This window comes from Lemur catta, chromosome 20 (genome assembly GCF_020740605.2).
Source record: "Lemur catta isolate mLemCat1 chromosome 20, mLemCat1.pri, whole genome shotgun sequence".
In the NCBI taxonomy this organism is placed as follows: Eukaryota; Metazoa; Chordata; class Mammalia; order Primates; family Lemuridae; genus Lemur; species Lemur catta.
This window is the reverse complement of record NC_059147.1, coordinates 5,776,221-5,799,935: the sequence shown is the minus strand read 5'-3', so window position 1 is coordinate 5,799,935 and position 23,715 is coordinate 5,776,221. Positions and strand designations below refer to the sequence as shown.

Genomic DNA, 23,715 nt, shown 5'->3' with positions numbered 1-23,715 from the left:
CCATCTGAGTGTCTCTGTCTTGTGCGATTGCTCGAACCTTGTGCCCCGGCTCCATTTTGAACCAGCTGAGTGGGAACAGGTCTATGGCAATAACTATTTTTGCTTCCCCACCACTCCCCCTACCGTTTGTTTTTTCTTAAACAGTGCAAGATGGACCTGTGAAGAAGTGTTAAAAATGCAAAAAATAAACCAATGAAAAAGTTGTAAGGGAAGCTGCCTGGTCAGGCGGGCGCTGCGGTGAGCAGGAGCTTGGAGGTGCAAGACGAAGCTCTGGAGAGGGCAGGAGGAGGAGGGGCGGTGCTGCAGCCACCTTTTGGGTGGGGACAGGAGCATGGGGCTGGGTGTGGGTGCCCGACGGGTGGAGAAGGACCTGTGGTCTGTGGGAACTTTTCCGGTCCAGGCACAGCTTGCGTGGCTGTGAGGAGCAAGGTCACTGGTTCGATGTCAGGGGGAGGCTTTGTGCTTCCCGGAGGCGAATGCTCCGCCTTCCCGTCTCTCTCCCCTTCCCTTTCTCCCGAGGTGCAGATGGCCACATTTGCAGGTTAACTGGAACAGCTGGAGATGCATTATTAGTTTCCTGCTGCTCCTTCATATTTGCTTGGATTTTTTTTTTTAACGGCAACATAATTTACAACTAGTGCACTGGTGTCAGAGCTGGCATGTTCTAAATCCGCATCAGATTTATGTAATGCTCTTGCTTATCAGTGAATGAAGTCATAATTATTGCTTTGTACCATTAAATAGCATAAATATATAAACTGTTATACAAATTGCAGCAAACGTTTCCTCTGGGGAGCTCTAGACCAAATTTTAATGTCGTGCATTTGTCTGGGATGGCAGTTTCTATGGTATATAATAATGTTGATAAATTTTACTGTAGCAAGTGACATTTTAAAGCATTAATTTTGGTGCTAAAAAAAATTCTGAAGAATGCTGAGACCAAACTGGGAGGTGCTCTGAGGACCAGCTCTGGCGAGGTCCTGCAAGGTGGGGGTTTTTGCTTAAGAGGACAGCAGGTGACATGTGGCACCTCCCAGCACTCCTCTCCACATGAGATCACCCCCTCCTCTCTCAACTCCCCAAGGAAGGCAGTAGATACATTTTCCATGGCAATGATGATAATTAATTTCAAAAAATTCAAATGGATTCATTTCTGCCTTAAATTTGAGGTGTGCAAGGGAAAGTGGAAAGAGGGCACGGAAAACGCACAATTGGTGGGGACGGTCCTGGTTGTAACCTCCTTCCCAATTATGTAAATTCTGTGTGGGGTGAAAAAAAATCCCCATCCTAATTAGAGATGCAACACCTGGCCTCAGACGATGTTTCAGATGCCAGGCGTGCGGTTGCACAGCCTCCTAAAGCCATTATCGTCAGGAGCGACTTTTGCGGGAAGCCCCAGGACAGCACATGGCATTTACCTGGCGTGCGCTTTGGAGAGCTCGGTGGCCGCGGCGGAGGGCTGGAAGGAGCGCGTCACCCTGCGCCTTCCAGAGAGGGTGTGGGGCCTGGAGATGCCCGGTCAGGGCCCACTCGCCGCCCTGGAGCTGACCCAGAGAGACAGAGAGTATCATGTGAGCTTCTGGCCCCTCCAATTCCTAGGCCTGGGCAGTTGGAACATTCTCTGAGAGGCTTTGTCACCATTGCACGTTTTCGGATTTTATTTTCTTCCTTCCATTCCTGACTCCGGCCTTAATATTCTTAGAGAAATCTCTGAGCTTTGTGCTCCTCTCGTTAGCGTGGTAGTCGTTAATGTCCTCTTTTGGTACGTGGGAAGATTACACGTCCTGGCTCCTTTGTGTCGTGTGGCACCTTGTGGCTAATTCTGGCCAGAGAGCTGTGAGTGGAAGTGGCTGTGTCATTCCCGGCTGCAGCATTTAACCACCAGGGTGGGACCTTCCAGAGTTCTCTCTTTCCCTAGGGCACAGCACCGCCCCACAGCACTGACTGTCACTGTCAGAGGTGACGGCTGCTCCACACGCTGGGTGCCTGAGCCATTTCCATGAGCAGAGCCCCCCGCAGTGGACTTGAAGGGCAAGTGAGAAATAAACCTTTGTGGTTTGCAGCCCTTGAGATTTTGGGGTTGTTACCACACGTATCTTAGCCCGTCCTTACTCATACAGGTCTGTGTTGGTTCCCCCAAACTTCGTGATTCTCTGCAGGGTGCTGGGGGTCCTGGGAAGATGGCTGATTTTTTTTTCCTGGAAAGAGTATCAAGTGGATAAAAGTTTTTCCCACTATTGGCTGTGAGGAAACTGAGACTCAGAGAAGTTAGGTGACTTTTCCAGGGTCACACAGCTCACAGGCATCAGCATTCATGCCTCCCTGTTAACAAATGTTATGCTCTTCCCTCCCACTTGCTTTGCCTTTGAAGAATGAATTCTCTCTAACAGGGGTCACGACCTCAATTACCTTTGGGGGTGGAGCAGCTCAGGGTGGGACTGCAGAGCACAGGACAACGGGCTGGGAGGGCGCACAGGGGATGTTCTAAAAGCATTCAGGTCCAGCCCGTCAGCTCCGGCATTTAGCTCTGTGCCTCCTAATGACAGCTCCGCTTCCAGGGAAGCATTTCTTCAGCTGCCACGTGTGCTCACTCCGAGCGTCTCTTTCTGATGTCCTGCCCTTGAGTTTGAATCTTGAACTTCATAATGGGAGTCTCACATGCTTTTCCCTTTATGTCCTCCAACTATCTGATAAAGCCCTTTACGGCTAGGACGGGGACCGGCCATTAACCTCCCAGTTCTCTCTCCCCGAGTGACCTCGCGAGTTGCCGAAGCCCATCTCCTCCGTTCACAGACGAGGGCTCAAGCTCAGAGAGGGGAGCAGCTCACCCACGGACCCCCACGGAGGAGTGACTTAATGAAAGAGTCCCTGTTTGGGAGTGGCAGCAGTCACGGTTTCAGTGGATGCTGGGGGCTGACAGAGAGCAGAGAATGGCCGGTAGGGAAGGAAAATGTGTTCTCAAAAATGTTAATTTTTGTTTGTTTGTTTGTTTGTTTTAGTCAAAAGACATTTATTGTGCGTTTACCGTGTGCAAAGTGCTGGGCAAAGTGCTTGATCATTAAAAAAAATCTTAGCAAAAAGACATTGTGCATTTGTGGGTGTGAAAATTTGAAACTTCTTGCAGACACAGTTTAGTTCTCATTCCGACTGTGTTCCTAACGCCTGGCCCTGTGCTTCCACGTAACAGAAATTAGGTATTGAGTTTAATCACCGCCGTCCTTATGTTGCCAATGGCAATTATTAGCAATAGTAAGGAAGTTAGTGTCGCGCTGGGGTTAAGAGCACAGTTCTGTGGTTGAAGGCCTGGTCCCTGCCACTCACTGTGAAGTGAGGACAAGACTGTGACCTCCCAGTGGAGATTCTGTGAGGTCATCCCGGATGACGCGTGTTCAGCGTAACGCCTGGCGCACAGTCAGCGCTTAGCCAGCGCAAGGCGGTCCAGGAGAGCTGACTGGCATTAACTCAGCGGGGCTGGTCGTGGCCAGCGTTTGTGCAGCTCGTCTTGAGATGCGGAACTGTGGCTCCGCGTGGGCAAATCCATTCTGCCCACTCCCCATGTGCCGTGGAAAAGAATTCTGCACCCAAAACTGCAAAATCGCCATTTAAAGCAACTTTGGAGAATCATTTCAGCATGAGCTACTGCTCCCGCCTGTGGCTGCTTTTCTCTCCGGGGCTCGAGTCACCTGCTCTGGCTTGTGGATGGCAGGGCTGGGCACGTGTGCCTGTGCTACCCTTGTGCGGCCGGCCTGGCCTCCCCTCTTCTTGACCGTCCCCGCTGTCCTGCCCAGCAGCAGCCAGCAGGGGAAAGAGCACTAGACAGAGTTAGGCCCGGGGTCCACTTCCTCCGTCACGTGGTACCTTTCGTGGCCTGGCATTTACAAGCTTAGCGTTCCAGTCTGTGAAATGGGACTAGGAGTGCTGTGTCCAGCGTGCTCACAGGGCTGTGGGAGAGACACGGGGGTAAGAGTGCCTTTTGTAGAGGCCACGTGGAAAGGCCGTCTGCAGCAGGGTTCGAGTTGTGTTTCAGTCCCGGCTCAGCCATGCGGGGTGGGCCCTTCTCCCAGGGTCTGTTTCTTCATCTTTGGAATGGGAGTTATACTAGCACCAGCTCCGTGGTGTTGCTGTGACGAGCAGGTGACTAATGCCACGTAAACCGGCTTAGCTTCAGTGCTGCACGTTGCTCACACTGGCAGCGTGAAGTCAGGGGCCCTGTTGTCCTGTCCCCTGCGCATTGCCAGCACCCAGTGCTGCCCTCTGCACCTAGGCGCTCAGTCCCCCTGCAGTCACCTCTTGGATGTCTGACTCTCCCTGAGACCGCGTGCACTGCTGCGTGTCGGCGCGGCCCAGTGAGCGTTCGTGCACCGGACCAAGACCCCCAGAGCCTTTGCCCCCAGAGCACCCTGGCCCGGGACACCCTCGCTGCCTCCACATCTCAGCATGTTCTTCCAAGGCCACCTCCTCCAGGAAGTCATTCACCCAGTCACCCACTCATTCAGTCAGTGGGCATCTACTGAGCACCCACTGTGTGCCAGACACTTGCTAAAGCGGCCCTCGCCTCTCGCCGAGGACACTCCTCTCTTGGTGCTCGACCCCCATCCCAAATATTTTGTCCGCCCCTCTCTCCCTAGACAAGAGGGTTTTATAACATTTTTTGAGGTCTAGCATACACCCAGAGAGGCGCACACCGTGCAAGTGCACAAGTGCACAGAAACGGAACCTGTGCAGACGCAGAGGCACAGGCTGGTGGCCCTCTGGTCACCCCCAGGTCCCCTTCCTGCCATGGCCTCCCTCAAAGGCGGGCACTGTCCTCACCTCCGCACCCATCCTGTCGTTTTGTTGCTGGAGGTGATTTAAAGGCAGACACGTGTCTGATTGATCCCTCTGTCCCCGGACTGCCTAGCACAGTCCCTGGCAGTCACTGAATAAAGGGATGGAGGGTGGGTGGGTGAACGGGTGCGCACGGAGCGGTACTGCAGGGAGCAGACTAAGGGCGGTGCCGATGTGACGGCCAGCGTGGGTGCGTCCTCGCAGCCCCTCTGGTCAGTGCCCCCCGGGCCTCACGCAGCTCCGTGGGGTTGGGATCCTTCTGTTTCTACGGATCAGAAGACTGAGATTCAGGGAGGTCAGCCGCTCGCCCAAGGTCAGGCAGCCTGTGAGTGGCGGTCATTGTGACCTGGGTCAGATGACTCCGGCTTGAGTCAGGAGCTGGCACTGTGTGCCTCACTTCCTGCTGCTTTACAGCCCTGGGCAGTCCTTCCTCCGCTGGGCCAGCTGGACACGGGCTCAGCGGGCGACAGAGCTGAGCTGTCCTTGGCGTGTGAGCTGATGGCTCCACGCCGCCCCCGCCCACCCGCCAGGCGTCCCGTTCCTCCCAGGCTGCACCAAGCCTTCTGTGTGCCTCTCCAAAGGACAGGGCATATTTCTTCCCAACCCTCTTAAGACCCAGCCCGCACTGGAGGGCTTCATCATTATGCAAATTAGCTGGATTGGATCCGCTCCCGCAGAGGACTCGGGGGGCGGCAGAAGGACGGAGCTGCCTCTGGAGCTCTGAATGGGGCCTCAGATTAGGCCAGGGGACGGGTGGGGGTGGGCTTGGGGGTTGGGCACGGAGATGGGGCTGGTGCCAGTGATTTGCCACCCCTGGGGAGGCTACGGGAGGGGGTTGGGGACAGGTGCCGGGGAGAGCTGGCTCGGGCTCGCTGAGGCCGGGCGCCCAGCGTGGTTGCCGAAGACGGGACGGAAGAAAGACGTTCTTTTTGGATTTACTCTTTGTGTACTGGGCCCTTTTATGATTCATCAGTAAGTAAATATCAGCTGAGGGGGTGATTTGTTTCTAACAAGCTTATAAAATACTGGCGTCATTTGTGGGCTTGTCAGAGTGCTGACTATAAACACTCCCCCATGCCCACTCCTCTGTGTCAAATTAGCATTCAAAATACAAGTATTGGATCTTTGGACCACTTTCTGCCGTGTCTTCAGAAGCTGGTGGGATGGGAAGGGCAGCGGTGGGACCCCAGCCTCAAACAAGGACCGTGTAGGACTCACTGGAAGACTTGAGGGTCACAGGGAGGACCCCTCGCCGGGCCCTCCGCAGGGTGGGGACCACCGGCCCTCGAGCTCAGCTGCTCCTCTTGCCTTTCTTGTTGTCAAGTTTCCTCGGAGCGGCTCTTGCCTGCCCCCAGAGCCTGTCATCTTCAATCTCTTGGAGGACACAGATTGGCTCTGGGCAGGCTGTGTCTGGCCTGCTGGGCCTGTGGAGCTGCCCCTCCCCGGGGGGCCGGGCCCAGCCTGCACCCAGCCAGCGGCAGTGGTTGTGGAGAACGTCTGGACTGGTCGTGGGGGCTGTCGAGTGCCAGCCGCCCCCTGCGGGTCCTAAGCCGTCCTGGCCTCTCTTGCCCACTCAGAACCTCACCTCCCATCTCCCCACACCTCCTGGCCACTGGCCTGTGGCCGTGAGTCGTTTCAGGCGCATTCTCCTTGCGCCCCCGGCACGGCCTGCAGCAGACCCCCCTGCTCATCTGGGGCGTGATGTCCAGTGTGAGGTGCGGCAACGGATGGTGACTTGCGCCTTTGCACAGCACCGTCGTGGCCAGGCATGAAGACCGGGCTTTGCCGAGAGCCCAGCAGGCGCACCAAGCTCTACAAATCCGTCAGGGACAGATACACGCCCATGTCACAGATGGGACGGCCGGGGCACACCGTGGCAGAGCCCAGCCTTGAAAGGTGGCCTGCCCATCCCACTTGACAGGTGACGGAACCAAGTCAAGGTGAGGGGGAACGGTTTGTCCCCGCGGAGGCCGAGACCCAGCACAGGCAGAAGGCGAGTCTGCCCAGGCCCTCATCCAGCGGGAGCTGCCCGAGCGGGGCGTGGCGCTGCCGCCCGGTCACCGATCCCAAAGCCACGAGGCGGGGGCTGAGGGGGGCGGAGCTGAGCGCTTGAGCAGACTTCTGACGACACCTTGCTGCGGGCAGGAGGGGTCAGCCCACGGAAAGTCGGGGTGTTTTCTGTTGCCATCGGTGCAGAAGGCCACTTGGACCCCGTTTTCATGCTGGATTCTGCTCCCACCAACACATACGCGGCCCACCGCGGGGCGTACGGGGTTCCTGCTTTTCTCAAGCGTCCTCTGCCCTCCTGCCTGTCCTCTTAAAGCAGCTCCTGTGTCCTGGGGCCGGGGGCCGTGCCCGCCATGCCAGGGGGACTGAGGGCACTGGCACAGGCCCAGCTGGGCTGCCAGCCCCCCTCCCCACTCAAGCGTCCACAGCATCTCCCTAGCGCCCTCCTGCCTCCAACCCAGCATCCTAAAGGCCTGGTTTGGGGTATCTTCATGGTTTCTGGGGGGCTGGGTTGTCACATGGTATATCTGGCCTCCCAGACTCCTTGGTTGTGACAGACAGTGTCTCACTGGCCTCTGTTGCCTGCCCCCCCCCATGCCTTGCACAGTGCCTGCCTGGACTCAGTAATAGTCACATAGTGGCAATAGCAACGTGTGCTGTTAACCCTCCCGCAGTCCCACGAGGGGGGATACCACGATAGCCCCCGTTTTACATAGTGGGAACAGGGGCCCAGGGGGCAGGGCCACTCATCCGAGACCCACAGCTAGTGGGGGGTGGCGGGGATTTGAACCTGTGCTGCCCAGTGCCGAGGCCACGCTCTGCCCCACGTGCCGTGCCTGCCACCAGAGAGCAGTGGCTGAGCGCAGCGGGTGAGCAGACCAGGGCCTTGTCCAGGCCTGAGAGCGGCGGCTGTTTGGGGGAGTGGGGTTGCCCAGGGGAGACTGCGTCCTGCCCCGTCACCAGCCACAGAGCAGGCTTTGCTCCTGTGCGTAGAGAGAGGCGTCCGTGGGCCCAGAGCCGTGTGGGGCTCCTGCGTCTGGAACGGCATTGAGCCCTGGAACCCTAGGCCCGAGCGCTCCAGGACCAATGTCCAGAGGCTTGGGAGGCAGAGACGGAGCAGAAATCTATTAATCCACCAAGCTGATAGTATCTACTGTGCACCCCACGTCTGTCTGGCCTTGTTAGAAATACTAGAGAAGTGAACAAACTGCTTTTTATCCTCAGAGAATTTATTAGGCAGGATTGTTTTGGTTGCAAGTAACAGAGTCAGTCAAGTTAGCTTAAGCAGGGAAATGAATTTTTTGAAGATGCCTTTTAATTTCATGTAACTATAGACAGCTTGGGTGCAATAGGGCTCTGTCTTGGAAAATTGTGGCGGGGGTGGAGTGGGCAGAGGTGAGGCATTGGGAACTGCTTGAATAAAGGCAGAGTTGGCAATGAGCAAGGCCATGTGAGTGAGGAAGCCCCTGGGCAGGAGGGGTGGGTGTGGCTGAAAGTAGGGGTATTGGTGAGGTGGGGCCTGAGCCATCTGGAGCAGAGTCCAGCGCTACCTGGGGAGACAGGGAGCCACTGCAGGTTCTTGAGCAGGAGAGGGAAATGATGGCCGTGGAGCCTGGGGAGGATTATGCAGTCGGTGTGTGCTGGGCGTGCGGAGTGGGAGAGACTGGCGCAGGCCTGGTGAGGGGGGCTGGGGGTGGACAGCAAAGGGTGAATTGCCAGGTGTTGCATGTGCTTTTTTATGAAGGTGTCTATGAAGATGTCTTTTCCAAGAAGGAAAACGGCAAGATGCCAGCCGGAGCTGTACGGCAGGCGTTTTCCTGCCACGGTGCGTGGGCCAGGCGCTGCTCGCAGCTCATCACGGCTAATGGCAGCTGTTCCGCTCGCTGAGCCGGCCTGGAGTCGAAGGCTGCACAGGGGCGGCCTCCACCCCCACTGCTCTGCCTCTCAGCAGTGAGCCCGCCTCCCCCCTGCCCAGTCCGCCTGTCCCCTGCCTCTCTGGGGTGTGGCTGTCGGAAGCTGCTGGTTAGCACTGCCTTCGTGGGTCGGGTGGTTGTGGACGGGACCAGCCCAGACCTTGGGCTGCCGGGGGCTTGCCTGGCGGGTGCAGGCACAGCCGGTGGCAGACAGGAGGGTGGCTGTGGGCTGAAGCAGGGGCCTCCGGCACCTGGGCTGTGGGGTCCAAGCTGCCCAGAGGTGGCAGAACCCCCATCTGGTCTCTGCATGCTGGGCCCAAACCATCCTAGATAACAGTCTGGGGGCTGGAACATGTCAGCAGTTTAGTGTTAAGTGTGAACTTGGGACATCCCATGCCTTGTTTGGTCTCAATTTCGTGTCTTTTGGAGGAAGAAAGAAAGGCAGGAGCTATGTGCTTGTCCTCAGGAAGGTGACATTTTGATGAGGGTAGAGAGTCCAGCGGACAAGAGTTCGACCTAAGAAAACACCTTCGAGGGCCCTGTAAGCCTTGCTGTCTCGAGTGGCTTTTCCAGGGAACTGAGGAAAGAACCGCTCCCCCTTGGCATCATGTGACTACTTGAAGGAGGTGTCAGTGATTTGAATGTATTCATTTATTCCATGTTGCATTTGAATTTCCAGTTTTACTTTCAGTTTTCACTTTACTTGGGTCACAGCAAAGACCCGGTTCTTTGAGCTGTGGCCTGCAGAAGCAGCGTTGAGAAACCACGCAGACCACTCAGTTAAGCGTGAGCTGTCCGAGGACTCACTTCCTTGACCAGCCACAGGGCTCAGCCAGCGTAAAAGGCAGCTCAGTGGCAGTGTGGGCCGTGGGCTTCCGGGCTAGCTAGGAGCCCAGGGTGATACCGATCCGCCTCATGACCCGTGGGTCCAAAGTTACAGTGTTTGGGTTACATCCTCAGAGAATCTTCATTACTCTGGAATGTTCCTGTGTTCACCATACTCTTATCTGCCCTGGGTAAAGTGACCACGTAATTATCAGGGTAGAGGTTTATACTGAAGGTCAGAGAAGTTCACATGTAAGCAATTTCCCATGCAGGGCAATTGCAAGCAAGTTTAGCAAGCAAAAGGGCTGAGGCATTCGTCACAATATTCGAAACATGCATACCACAGTTCAGTAAATACTTATTAAGCACTTGCTGTGTGCCCAACAGTGTTGGAGGTTCCAGGGTTACGGTGCTGAATGAGACAGGGAGAGCCTCTGCCCTCGCCTTGCCTGCATTTTAACACTGCGCTGTGAAGCAGAACTTTCTACACGGATGGAAATGTTCTGCCCCGTCCGAACTGGTAGCCCTTAGCCACATTACCTGTTGCAACCGAGGAACTGAATTTTTAAATTTATTAATTTTAAATTTAAATAGCCACAGGTGGCCAGGAACTACTATATTGGACAGTGTGGATCTAGCAAATGCATACTTTTTAAAACTTTTTGATAGAAGTCCATCATTATCTGCTAGTCTTGTTTATTTTTTCAGCCGAGGGGTGGAGAGGCCTGGTGTCCAGTTAACATGGCGAAAGGGGACTTCAAAGAAGTGGGGAATTGCAGTCTCCAAGCTGAACACCGCGTCTTGTTTGTTTAAGTGTCAGCAATTGCAAGGGCAGTCCTGTGTTTAGCTGGGTGGCGAAGTTTTGTGTGCATGTTATGGGTGTGTGCACGTGGGTAACTGACCGTTTGGCGTATTGCTGTTGCTTGTTTTAAATAATCTTGGTAGGGACAAAGAAAAAAAAATGATGCTGGTAGTAGACAAAACCCTTGTAGTAGGAGCAGGGTAATTCATGTGTCCCAGGCAGGGTCGGTGACAGTAAGGGTTTTGCAGCCTGCCTGTCACGTTAATTGTATATTATTAGAGACCGTTAATCTGAGGATTATTAACATGATGGATTTTTAGGCAGTGCCTTGTTGTGGAGAAATTTAATCTGATGATCAGTGATACACATCAGTAGGAGTCTGGGGTGTTAGGAAAGAATGAGCTCCTTGGTTTGACTCAGTGGATCTCTGGGGGATGGGTGTTTAGCAGGCGGAAGCGGGTGTGTGTGAGGAGGGCCATGGAATGTCTTCGTTAGCAGGTTATTTCGAGCCCCAGAAGTCTCAAGTTCTAGAAGTTTGCAGGCAAAGAAGTTCTAAATTTCTCTCCTTAGGGTTCTCGGGGAAGACTCGCTCTGTGCTCCTGTATGTGGTTTATTTGATCACTGACTCGTTTGTTCTCTCTCTTTCCATTAAGTAGTTACTGCCTGTCTCTTGGTGATGTGTATGGGGCCTGGCCTGTGACTTTTCCTTTGCCAGAGACAACCAGGTACCACTCCTGAAGGCTACGCACTGCTCAGACAGCTGGGAGGTCGATGTCTCTGCCAGCGTCACGAGACATCAGAGAGAGGGGCCCTCAGAGACGGGGTGTGTTCTCGTGGGCCACCCAGGGCTGCTAGCACCTCGGGGCTGGGGTCCCTGGCAGTGTGGAATCAGGCTGCCTCCGTCAGCCATCCAGGCAGGGCCAGCCTCTGTCTGAGGCTTGTGGGCACTGAGGCCTTTCGAGTTAGGGAGCTCCCTGCAGGGGCCCAGGCATGGGGAAGGGTGAGCCAAGGCCTGGCGGGGGCACACGAACACTTGTCTCATCCCCTGCTTTGACCCCCATGAAGGTCTCACTGAGTTTAAGAGGGAGGAGCAAGAAGATCTGTAGAGAAGGGTGGAACTTTGGTCATAGAAGCATCAGAAGGGAAGCAAAGTAAATTCACGTGGTGCTGTCTAGGGGCTCCTTAAACATGGACTCGGGGCTGCGGAGCACGTGCGCCATTGGCCACATGTCCTGGGACAGGAGCAGGTTCCACTGCCTCAGTGGCACCCACAGAGGGCTCGTGCAGGCCGTGTTACCGGGCCTGGGCGTGGAGTTTTGGGTAGAATCACCCAGAAATAATTGCAGCAGTGGGGTGGTGGGATTATGATCTTTACTCGGCTCTCACTGGCCCTTCACAGCGGCCCTGGGAGGTAGACGGCTTTCTCCCCGTTCCACAGGCAGGAAACCGAGGCACGGAGGGCACTGCTGGCCCAGCGTCACCCATGGGTGTGGTGGGCAGGGCTACCCTCCCAGCTGCCTGGTTCCAGCCATGTTTCTCCCCCATCCTGCAGGGTCTAATCCTGACTGAACAAGGGCACATGGGGGGCAGTCAGTCCCGCTGTCCTGTTTGCCGTGATGGGAGCTCTCAAGGGAAGTTTGCCCAGAATCATTCTCAAGCTTAACTGACCCCTAGCTAAGATCCATCTGACATGGCTCTTGGGAGCAGTCGCTCAATGGAACCATCTGGAGTCTTCTGATTTGAGTTTCAGAGGAGGAGAGAGTGGGCGAAGAACTTGTGACTTAGGATAGCGGCGTCCCGGAGACGGTTGGGGCCAGATGGCTGATCCTGCGGCGGAAGCCCTGGGGTGAGTGCTGGGGTGGCCAGCCAGCCCCTCCTGCGGCGTGGAGCCAGGAGGGAGGCCCACAGCCGCCCTCCCTGCTCAGCCCTCCTTCCCCTCCCGCCGGTGTGGAGAGTGAGGCCCGTCCGCCCGGCATCTCTGTCCTCCTCTGGCTGGGAACGGCCCCGGGCAGCACGGGACGTGTCAGATGCTGCAGCGGAGGAGCGTGGCGGCCCAGTGATCAAGCCAAGCTGACATGCACACCTGATAGCGGCATCGGGGGAGCTCAGGGGCCGCCCCCTCGGTGGGCTTGAGCGGCAGGCAGGAGTGGTGAGCTGCGGCCGTGGGGCAGGGTGGCCCTTCCCAGCCACGCACACTGGCCCACGCGGGGAACGGACCACGTTCTGCCAGGATGGGGAGTCCCGTCTCCCCGTCTCTCCCGCCGTCTGGTAGCTCCGTTTCTCGCGGTGCCGGCGGTGTTGTGGACCGGGTATGTTGGTGGGTACCTGGGTAAATAAGTATAAATAGTTTTCTTTCTGATATGTGACTGGATTATTTTCCAGTTGATTTCAAGCCTTGGCCCCAAGTGGCCCACAGATCAAAAAAAGATAAGGGTCAGTTACAAGGTTGAGCTCATTCTCCGTTGCCATGGCAACTGACCTCAGGCAACCCTCGGAGGACTACACCCAGCTCCCCAGGTGATATTTTTACTGTCCACGCCATCAATCCCAAGCCTTTCAAAACTCAGACTGCCTAATTGTCAGGGCTCTGTTTTGAAGAGACTCCGGGTCCCCCGCGGGGCCCGGTTCAGGCTGCCAGAGCTCATTTATAAGCCTTTCTGAAACTCGGGGGACCGTGAGCTGGGTCCCTCCTGGCCAGAAAGGCCTGGGAAGGTTCCCCCGGGGAGGAGGAAGGGCACAGCCCATCCTCCAGGATTAATTAGGAAGCCGTGAGCCGGCACGGGGCAGCGTCGGAGGGGCATGCCTTCGGGCCACGGCTGAGCGGTCTTGAGCGATGAGGGTGCGGGACGGCCTGGGGCAGTGTTAGCTACCCCCAGAGTCCCCGGCAGCCCCCCAAGACACCCACGTCATTTTCAACCCAGTAGTAATGATAGGAAATTATTTCTCATTGCTATTTGACGATTTCTCCATCTTCAGTGAAATGTGGACAAAAAGCGATTTTAGAAAACTTTCTGCCTTTTCCGATATCCTCCACACACAATCTTGGTCAAAACCCAACATCCTGACGGCAGAACTCCAGCAAACCGGTGTCCCTAAGCCCTTTCGTGGAGATTGGGGGTTCTCAAACTGCAGTGTATGCCCCAGACACTGGGCACCTTTCAAATGCAGCTTCTGCCCCTGCAGGTCTGGGTGGGGCCTGAGACTCTGCATTTGCCTCCAGCCCCCAGGTACTGCCAGGTTTGCTGGGGCTGCTGGGGCCGGGACTTGGGGGTCCTACGGTCAGACCCTGTCCCACTCACCTGTCCCAGTTCTTGCCTGGCCTTGACGGGGGACCCTCCCTCAGACCCCGCCTCCTCCTCTGACCCTTGTGCGCTCCCAGCCTAAATGTCACGCCTTCCTCCCCCTGAGCCTGACGTGGCTGATTCCTCGTGGTGTTTGACAAATCAGTAGATGAACAGCCCGATGTGACGCCAGATTGTATTACCTGCCGTCTTCTCTTCTGCCCCAGGGTCTTTGTTCCTCACAGGGAACAAAGGATCGAGTCCCACGGCCCATGTTCCTGCCGCCCATTCTGAACTGTTCGCGGTTATCCATTGCGATGGCGTCAGAGGGGTCCTCTCCCGGGGTCACCCTTCACACATCACCCTCTTGCCTCCTCGCGTGGCGGGACGAGTGCCAGGGCCCTGCGTCCTTCGCGTCCTTGTCCGCACAAGTGTGTGTCTGGGCCCCAGCACCTCAGGGCTGACGTGACGTCCGGGTGGCCGAGGGCGCAGCCCCGGGAGCTGCGGAACGTGCCTCTGTGAAGCCGTTACTGGAGCGGGGACGGGGCAGCCTGCGCCCTGCCCTGCGCTGCCTCTGCTTGCAGAAGGGCTGTGACAGGGACAGTGCCGCAGCCTGGCTGTCCCACGCTGCAGATGGGCGCTGGCCCTGGCAAGGGGGCCACCAGGCACAAGCGTGGGAACGTGGCTGTTTGCCGTCCGCCTCACTTGCACGTTTTGCATGATCAGGGAGCGGAAGGTGGCTTGCTGGGTCTCAGGTCTTAAGTCCTGTGACTTTTTCTAGATTTTCTGAAGCTAGAGGGGGCTGCTGGGGGCGAACAGCAGGCCCCACCCAGCTCTGCGACGGCCCTGCTGGGGGTCCTGCCTCTCCAAGCCTGCGGTCTTGGCGCAGGTCACCGCTGTGTGACGGTCCAGAGAGCTGCACTGGGGAAGAGGACGGTGTTACGAGCCATAGGCCCTGTGAGATCAGGGTGGCCACTGTGCGTAGTGACAGCGTTTCCCAGCACCCCAGCCCAGGCTCCAGGCTTGTACCAAGCGCTCTACGTCAGTCGCCCGTTTCCTGGTTCCTGGGCACCTGTGGCAGGCGCTGGTGACAGAGCAGTGGGCAAAGCGGCCCGTGCGGTGCTGACGTCATTCTTTCTGTGTGTGTGTGTGTGTGTGTGTGTGTGTGTGTGAGAGAGAGAGAGAGAGAGAGAGAGAGAGAGAGATGGGGAGGGAGAGTTTGTTAAATCAACAGTCAACTCTGTCGTGGTCCAGGTGGCAGTGAGCATTCTCCAGGACATCCAAGGCGGGTGAGGTGCTGGAAAGGATGGGCCATTTCAGCCAGGTGTCCGGCGAGGCGTCTCTGAGGAGACAGCCTCGGGCAGGCCCCGGGTGATGGGGGGAAAGGAGGATGAGAGTGCGGGGCGAGGGTGTTTCAGAGAGGGCAGGTGTCCCGTGGCAGGAGAGGCCTGCTTGGCTGCCTCACAAAAACCCTGTGCTTATTCTTTCCATTCTCTGGCAAAAGAACCTGAGGCTCAGAGAAGTTAAGCAACTTACCCAAGTGCACACAGCGTGCGAGTGATGGAACTGGTGCTCAAACCCTAGTGTTCCTGGTTCTAGCTTTTGTTCCTGCGTGGCTGCATCCTGGATGGAGGTGGCCAGCTGTGCCCCTTGTCAGCTCCAGGTGGCAGTCACCGGTCCTCTGCTAGACAGGTGTGTGCATTAATGATGCTACTCTTGGGTCAGCTTCCCCAAGAGGGGTCCTTGCTAAGAGCGGGGCCAGGCTAGGCCCGTCAGTGTGGCTGGAGCTGGGCACACTCAGTGCACGAGAGCCCAAGAACAATGCCCTGTCCACTCCCTCTGCAGCCTGCTGCTCCTCCCTCCCAGGCAGCAAATTATGGCCTCCGAATGTGTGCCCGGGCCTGCCTTTGACATCAGTGGGGCCCACCTGAGCCTCACCTTCAGGATTCTGATAATCAGCTCTCTCTCCTCCTGGCTTCCCCCAAGACCCGTATGGAAATAAGTGTGTGTCTGCCAGGGATCAAATGCTTTTGGAGACAAAAGTCGGTACTGAGGACATTACAGCAGCTATCATCTCGGCACGATGCTCTTCCACAAAGCCCTGTGCTCCTCTTTTGGGCTGACACAGTTTCAGCCTGAAAGGTTCCAGCAGGCTGACTTGGTTTTAAGCAAAGGCACATCCTATTATTTTTTTGAGAAATGAAGTGTAAAATTAACACTTATTATTCCTGAGCAGAGGAGAAAAAAACAGAGAGAGAGGGACTCTGGGATTTTCGTGCTCGCTGGGTTGTTTGTTTAGCAGTTTGGGTTTTTATTTTTATTTTTATTTTTTAAATCATAATAAATCAATAGATTTCCCCGTGCTGGCCTCGACTTACGGGGGAACGGGAGGCAAGATCTGAATTTCAGCAGGTGAAATCTGCATTTCACTTTACAAATGAGCAGGGCTGCATAATTCACTTGAGTTGTGTGGGTCTCTCTTATAGATGCCTGTCATGTGCTATAAAAAAAAAAAAAGGAATAGAAAGGAGGGAAAGCGATCGTGTGTCTTAACTCACAAAATCCTCCGGCCCCCACGCGGGCGGAGCGGCCTGCGGGCTCCCAGACAGCTTTGTCATTCTGCTCCAAGGTGTCGGCTGAGCACTGCGCGATCTTATATAATTCAGCAAAGTGATTCTCGGAGGGTACCGCTGTCTGGGGACCCTGTGTCTTGGGACAGACGGAGAGCCTGGCAGTGCCAGGTGGGGGAGGGGCATGGTGGTGAAGTCTGTGTCAGTAGCCATGGACTTGCTTGTATTGGGTCACAGGCACGCCAAGGAGTGTTTGTCACACTAATTAGGGCAGCCCCTCCCCACCCTGCCCGCCTGCCCGGCCCTCCCCCATCTTCCTGGATGGTTTCACAGGCAGAAGGGTACGTAAGGGACACCCAAGGGAGTCCCTCGAACCCCTCCCGTGGGGAGAAGACTTCGTCTTCAGAAAGATTTGCAAATCAAAAGGTCTTGCCTTGAGTGGGAGAGATTCCAGCTCTGTGGGACCCTCAGGCGTTATGCTCCCCCACCCCCCACTTTTACTTTTGGCTTGTTTTATTTCTCCTCCTCCCTTTCCCCAGGTTTGACTCCTTTAAACACATGGGGGAGAGACTAAAGGGTCCCAGGACAGGCAGTGGTCTGCTGGGCTCCTGATCCAGTTGGCCCAAACCTCTCTTTGACCCTCTGCTTAACCGGGAGCCGTTTTGGCTCGGGACGGCTCACAGCCCGGCTGCCTGACTGGGTGCGTATTTGCGAACGCGGACGCTGGGTGTGGCTGCGTCTGTGTGTGACAGGGGACCGGCTGATGGATTGCTCGGCACCCGGAGAACGGACAGTGACTGCCAGATGTGATGTCTCTGATTTGTAAGTTGCAGGAGGTGTCTTTGTCCTCTCCGTGTCTGTGTGTCAGACGCGCCCGTCCCCATTCACAGCCAAGCGGTTAAAGGCCCGCCCCCCCGGCCGAGAGCGATGAATCTGCCTTTGCCATCTTGGCCCCGAGCGCCCTGGCTGGGCAGGGGAGAGGGCCTGGCCTGGGGGATCTGTCCTCCACGGGTTCCTCCGAGCCCGTCCTGCAGGTGGGTCCAGGCGGGGCCTGATGCTCTGGGGGCCATAGGAGAGGACGACGTCATCTGTGCCCGTAGCCTAATTGCCAGCATCAGAAAGATGTGGTTAAGTGACTCCAGGGTCACTGTGCCCAGCGAAGGGACAGTCTGTGTGTGTGTGGGGGGAGGCTGCCTGGAGGTGACGTACAGGGTGGGGGTTACACACCTGTAGGAAAGGTTTTGTGTCCTGCTCAGAGCACCTCCCCCATCTGGCTGTGCTACCCCACAAGTGGTTTAAGTCTCGGAACCCATTTCTTCTTTCTAGAAACGCAGTTTTCCCAGCAAGCTGGGTTATTTCCGGGATTCAAGTATGTTACAAACTATTACAGAAGCGTGTACAGTTGTCATTTTCACATACCCCCTGCCTCATTAGCATCCAAGAGGTGTCCCCATTCTAACAGGAGCCCTTGTAGAAAGGTGGCATCTCATCCATTCATTCATTCATTCATTCATTCCCTCCTTGAACTCAGACTCCGTGTGAGGCGCTGGCAAGCATTGTTTGTGCAGGGGGCAGGGGATGTGTCGGGGGTCTTTTGAGGCAGCCCCCACACCGGAGGCCATCTCTAATTACGACGAGAGTCTCCCCAAGGGAAGCGGAGGACGTGCGTGGGGCCTGCGGGGCGAGCGTGCTGAGCCTGCCCTGTGTCCCAAAACTTGTCAATGAATTCCTTTTCCGCCAGTATAAATGGAAGATCTGTTTGAATCTCTGTCGGGTGCATGTGGCCTAGTTGCCGGGGCTCCAGGGGCACGACAAACACCCGGCAGATCCCAGCCAGTGGGCTATGTGGGGCAGGCCCACCTGTGCATGCACGTGTGCCTGTGTGCCTCTGCGGTGGCGTGCCCGGGGGCGTGGGGGGTGGCTGGGCCAGGGGGAATGCCTGCTGTGTCTGCCAGCCCCTGCCAGGGCCTGGGGACCCAGGGACTCGCCAGGAGCCTCAGCCCATCTGTGTCGTGTCTTGCCACCGGCAGAACCCTCTGCTGCCTAGTGCTCGGCTGTGAGGGCAGATCGGAGCACCTGGCACCTTTGGTGAGGCTGGCTCCCGGGGGAGCCCAGGGGGAGCTGGCGTCCTTGGCTGTCCCAGATAATACCCTCACCGGTACCGACGTGCCCGGCAGTAAACACTTATTGAGCACTTGCTGTGTGCCAGGGTCTGTTCAAAACCCCTTTACCTGGGATTAAATTCATTTAATTCTCACATCAACCATAGAGGAAAACTGTTACTGAGTGTTTCAGAAAGAGGAAACTGAGACACAGAGAGGTTACGTAACTTGCCCAAGATCATCCCGAGCTGGATTCCAGCCCTGGGTGAGGTGCTGCCCCACCCCCCACAGCCGAACGCTTGCCAGGTGGGCAGGCTGTCCTGGTCTCACTAAGCAGGGACCGATGGCAGGGCGTGCTGCACAGAGGAGGAGAAGCCGGGATTTGAACTCAGCTCTGCTGGATCTGGGCAAGGGCGCCAGACTCCAGCTCTGAGCTTCCTCGATGCTGACGCGACACTGGACTTGGCCATGCTGTGTTCCCTGGTGTCGCGTCAGGTGAAGGTTTGGGGTCGCAGTAGCTCGCAGGTGGGGAGATGGAGCTGTGTCCTGGTTTGGAAGCAGGACAGGGAGTTTGCCCATTGTCCAGGGTCCACTGGGTAGGCCGTCTGTTTCAAAGGGAAAAAAGGAACATTTTGGGTTTTTGCAGTATCTTGCAGTGCCTGCCCATCACTCTTAGGGTAAAGTCCCAAAGTCCTGCAGCGGCTGACAAGGCCCTTCTCGGCGTGCGTCCCTGTGGCCCCCCTGACCTCACCCGCGCCCTCCAGCCCTCTGAGCTTCAGGCACGCTGTCCCTGGCTGTGCTTCATGCCGGCCCTGCACAGCACAGACCCCCTCATGGCCTCGCCGTCGTCCCTGTCCTAGAGTGCTCCTCTCCACACTCATATCACCTCCTGGCACCGTATTATGTGCTGATAATTTTTATTTATTATCTGTCCACCTCACCACCAGAATGGGGCCAAGACATTATTATTTGTTTAGTTCCCCAAAGAACCCCCCGCTGATAGCAGAGTTCCTGGCACATAGTACATGCTCAATAAATATTTGATTGGATTTTTAAAAATCCTGGTCAGACTCTGTCCCTGTCAGGGCCCCTCTGTATGGTGATGTGGGCTGGGAACTCAAGCCCTGGGACGTGACCTGCACACCTTGGTGCTCCACCAGCAGGAGAAATCACAGCAAAGGATACCTTCGAGAGCCAGATATTTGGAGTGGCCCCTGGGGTCTGTGAGCCCCTGGGCGTTGGGCCGTCTGGAGCCGGGATGAGTCTTGGAGTCCGAGGCCCCCTCACTAGCTCTGGTGTGGGGATCGGAGGGGGGCTGGCGCTGGGTATACGGGGGCCCGGTGGGCTCCTGCCCGGGGAACGTGGCGTGCAGGGTCACTGACGGGTCGCGGGTTCTCCTTGCAGAGGAAGGCATCAACCATGAGTGTAAGCTGTGCAACCAGATGTTCGACTCCCCGGCCAAGCTCCTCTGCCACCTCATCGAGCACAGCTTCGAGGGCATGGGCGGCACCTTCAAATGCCCCGTGTGCTTCACAGGTAAGGTACCCAGCGTGTGCCTGCGGGATGGGGAGGGATGCCAGGCCCGGCCCTGTGACTGCTGGACCCCAGCGTGTGCTCCTTCCTCTTTGCTTTGTGGGTCTGGGGTGGGACCAGGACCCCGCGAGGGAAGCCCCAGGGGATCGACAGGCCCATTGCTCTCTGGCCTCTCCTCCTAGGCAGGCCGGGTGGCACCCTTTCCTTGCCGTGGCACATAGCCGCTAAAGTCCCTTGTCCGAGCCAGCCTCGGCCCTTCCGCTGCGGGTGCCCCTCCTGGCTCCTGTGTTTGTCTCCCTGAGCTACACACTCCATCCCGCACCATCAGGGCCCCCGCTCCCCACACTCCTGGTCCCCCCTCGCCCCTGGGCTGCCCAGCTCCCGTCCGTGCTCCAGGCTAGGGGTCAAGGGCAGCTCTGCCGGCCAAGTCCCCAGCCCCCAGACTGGCTGCCGGCCCAGGCGCGCGGCTGTCCCAGCCTGAGGCGAGTCTCAGGGGCTCTGCGGCCCCTCCTGCTGCCCAGATGGCGGCCGGTGCGCGGGAGCCTGGCCTTCCCTGCCTCCCCCGACATCTGCTGTCTGCCTCGGCGGGAAGCCCACCCTGGGGAGGGCGCCTGGCGGGAGGATGTTTCTGAAGTGCTCACCTCCCAGTCACGCAGCTGCTCGGGGCCTGGGCCACCTGGGGACTCCCGCCACCAGGAAGCTGGGGCTGGGCCTTATCTGTAACGGGCCCTGGAAGGGGCTCCGCCAGGGGGGAGTCCCCTGAGCACGCACAGCTCGGGGTTCCCTAGAGCCCTGGCACACTGGCGCCTCCTTCCCTCACCTCAGGAGCCCCGGCCCTCCGTTGCCGTCACAGTCTGTGGGCTGGCGCTGAGGGGCCAGCGGCTGGGCTGCCCGTCCAGGACATGGGGCATCGCGGGGGCTGAGGATGCTGACAACAGTCTCAACAGCAGCAATGGGAATTCATGTTGGTGGAGCCACTTTTGCACCAGACGCCCTGCTAGGCTTTTGAATTCAGGTCTCTGCCACCCCGCTCTGGCACCTGCTAGCAGTGGGACCTTGGACAAGCCATTTAACATTTAACATTGCCTCAGTTTCCTTTTCTGTAAAATGGGGATAACAACAGTGCCTGCCTTACAGGCCTGGGAGGCATTCAAGCAGCTCATGGCCCGAAGGGGTCTGGCTGGTGAGGAGGAGGACACACATTGGTCCCACTCTGTGTCAGACTGTCTTTTCAGCACTGTACGGGTACTGACCCATTTGAGCCTCCCAGCCACCCGGTGAGGTACCTGCTGACCTCCATTCCTTGAATGAGGAAATGAAGCCCAGAGAGCTTAAGTGACTTGCCCAAGTTTGCACAGCCACTGAGTGGCAGAGCTCAAGCCCTCCATCTAGCAGGTGCTAATAGTGCCCCCAGTAGCTCATTCTTTGGCTGACTGTGGCCATGCCCGGTGGTCCCTACTTGTGGGTGTTGTGGGGGCAGCGGCCACAGGAGCTGGTGTCCTGAGCTTGGCCTTTGATGGCCCTGTCTGTGTCCAGTCTTTGTCCAGGCCAACAAGTTGCAGCAGCACATCTTTGCCGTGCACGGGCAGGAGGACAAGATCTACGACTGCTCGCAGTGCCCACAGAAGTTCTTCTTCCAGACAGAGCTGCAGGTGAGTGAGCGAGTGCTCATGTCCACTGCACACACGCCACCTCGTGTCCCTCGGGCTTCCCTGTTGGCACCGAGGGTTTCAGGGTTAAGCCAAGATGGTGGGGTATTGCCCTTGTGGGCCTGGAGCCAGTGGCCGCCCTCCGGCCTGGCAGACATGGAGCGTCACCCCCGGCCTCGTCCAGCCCAGAGAGCTGGACTGGGGCAGGCTGAGCCTGGAGCAGGAGTCAGGCTTCCTGTTGGGGTGTTGCCATGGCAACTCCCTTCCCCTCTTGGGGATTCCGGATCTCCAGCTGTGTTGTGTGACATGTAAGCTTTGCTTCTGTGGCGAGTGGCCCAGGTGGCCTGGATGGCTGGGTCCTGGGGCTATGTGGGGCCAGGAGCGGGATCTGGGGCCTGGGAGCCTCCATCTCTGCCCAGGAAAGCCAGAAAAGAGAACAGTGGATGCCTGACTGGCCCAACTCAGAGGAATGGACACTCGCCATAGGTCCCGAGGCGATGTGGCCATCGGGTAGGGCACAGTGGCCTCAACCAGCTTCCTCAGATCCTCATGCTGGGTCTGCAGGAGCCGAGAGGACCCTTGGGAAGGGCAGCTGCCATGGTGGTCCTCCCTGGGCACCTGCAGCCAGACCCCTTGGCATCCTGTGGGGCCCCTTCCTTCTCACCTGTGACTGGTTTTCTGAGGACCAAGATCTGTGCCGAGGTGAGGCTGCCTTCTCTTCCACTGATTTTTCCAAGAAATTCTTATAACATGGGAGAGGTCACATGCCCACTGGGAATAGCACACACAGAAAAATCACACAGGCCCTGTACCTGGACAGTAGCGTCACACACACAAAAGGAAGGTCCATGCACACAATTCCTGTTACACGTCACACGTGGACACACGCATTTACGAAGAGTGACATCACACACACACACACAGAGGAATACCACACATGTGCAGCACCACACTGCACCCCCAGAGGAGGACCACCCTCACACCCACAGAAATACCACACGTGTGCACATGGGCAGACACAGCAAAATGCCATGTACCGAGGACACCACCTTTGTTCGTAATGATACAGGTTAGGTTATTGTTTTAGAACAAAAATGCATGTGTCACTCATGTGACGTGTCCAGGCAGGTGGTGGGGAAAGGACTGTGTTCGTGACGTTCACTCAGTGGCCAGCCCGCGGAGGGCTCGTGTCCCTCAGCGGTTCCGTGGTCACGGGGGCGGCGACTCGTGCACCAGCTCTCCAGGCGTCCACTCGGAAGTGACGCCCGTCGCCTTCTCTCGCGTTGTGTGGACCAGAGCAAGTTGGCCGTGCCCGGCTTCCAAGGGGGTGAGGAGGGAGCACCACCCTCGGCCTGGAGAGAGAGAGGACCTGGCACCTGGTGGTGGCCCTCAGGGCGTGTGCTCACCACTTCGGCCACCAGGGTGCGGCTGCCCGCCCAGCGGCACCCCGCCCGTGTAAGTGCTGTGCCCGTACACAGCATCGTCCCACCCGCCCAGGTGACAAGGCTGGGGCCGCTCACCCAAGGCAGGGTCATCAGTCACTTGGATGGCGGCGGTGGGCGCCCCCTCCCCCCAGGGTTGGAGGGCACAGCTGTGGCCTGTTACAGGACAGGTCCCCTTCTCACTGTGCCGCAGCCCTCCCGCACTGCCAGGCCTGGGCTGTCCTGTCTGCACAGCTGGTGGTGGCTGCTGCCCAGAGGAAGTGACAGCAGGGCCCTGGAGGACGAGGGGAGAGCACCATCCCACGGTCAGGTCCTGTCCCAAGGGCTGGCCCCGTGCCAGAGCCGGGCAGGCTGAGCTCAGACCCGGCCTTGAAGGACATTGTCACGATGTGGGACAGAGTCACGGACCCAGGCCCAGAGAGGGGTTTCTAGTTACAAAAGGCCAGCGTGGGGGTGAGGACACCCGCCCAGCCCTGCTGTCTCCCCGCTGACCCGCAGGCTGAGCTGGTGCCTCTGTGTGGCGCTACGTGAGGGCAGCTGGGGGTTGGTGCCAGCACCTGAGCCACCGGCCATCCAGGAAGCCCCTGCCCACGTGCTGGCCAGGTGCCCTTTCTGCCAAGTGCAGTCTGCGCGGCCACCTTGCCCTACCTGCCCCACCTGCCTGGCCCAGCTACCAAAATAGGCCCCGGGTCCCCTGACAGACGAAGCTTTTTATAGCCCAACAGGACAGGCCTCTTGCAGACCGTCAGCCCATATAAACCGTG

At 57.4% G+C, this 23,715-nt stretch overlaps 1 protein-coding gene across 1 annotated transcript in view; it reads left to right on the top strand.

The window, feature by feature from the left end:
• ZNF423 (zinc finger protein 423) overlaps positions 1-23,715 on the top strand; it is a 312,507-nt gene that overhangs the window by 262,658 nt on the left and 26,134 nt on the right. Inside the window, exons 6-7 of the mRNA XM_045533248.1 lie at positions 19,732-19,863; positions 21,397-21,512. Coding sequence (XP_045389204.1) covers positions 19,732-19,863; positions 21,397-21,512 — 248 coding nt within the window. The remainder of the gene's footprint in view (positions 1-19,731; positions 19,864-21,396; positions 21,513-23,715) is intronic.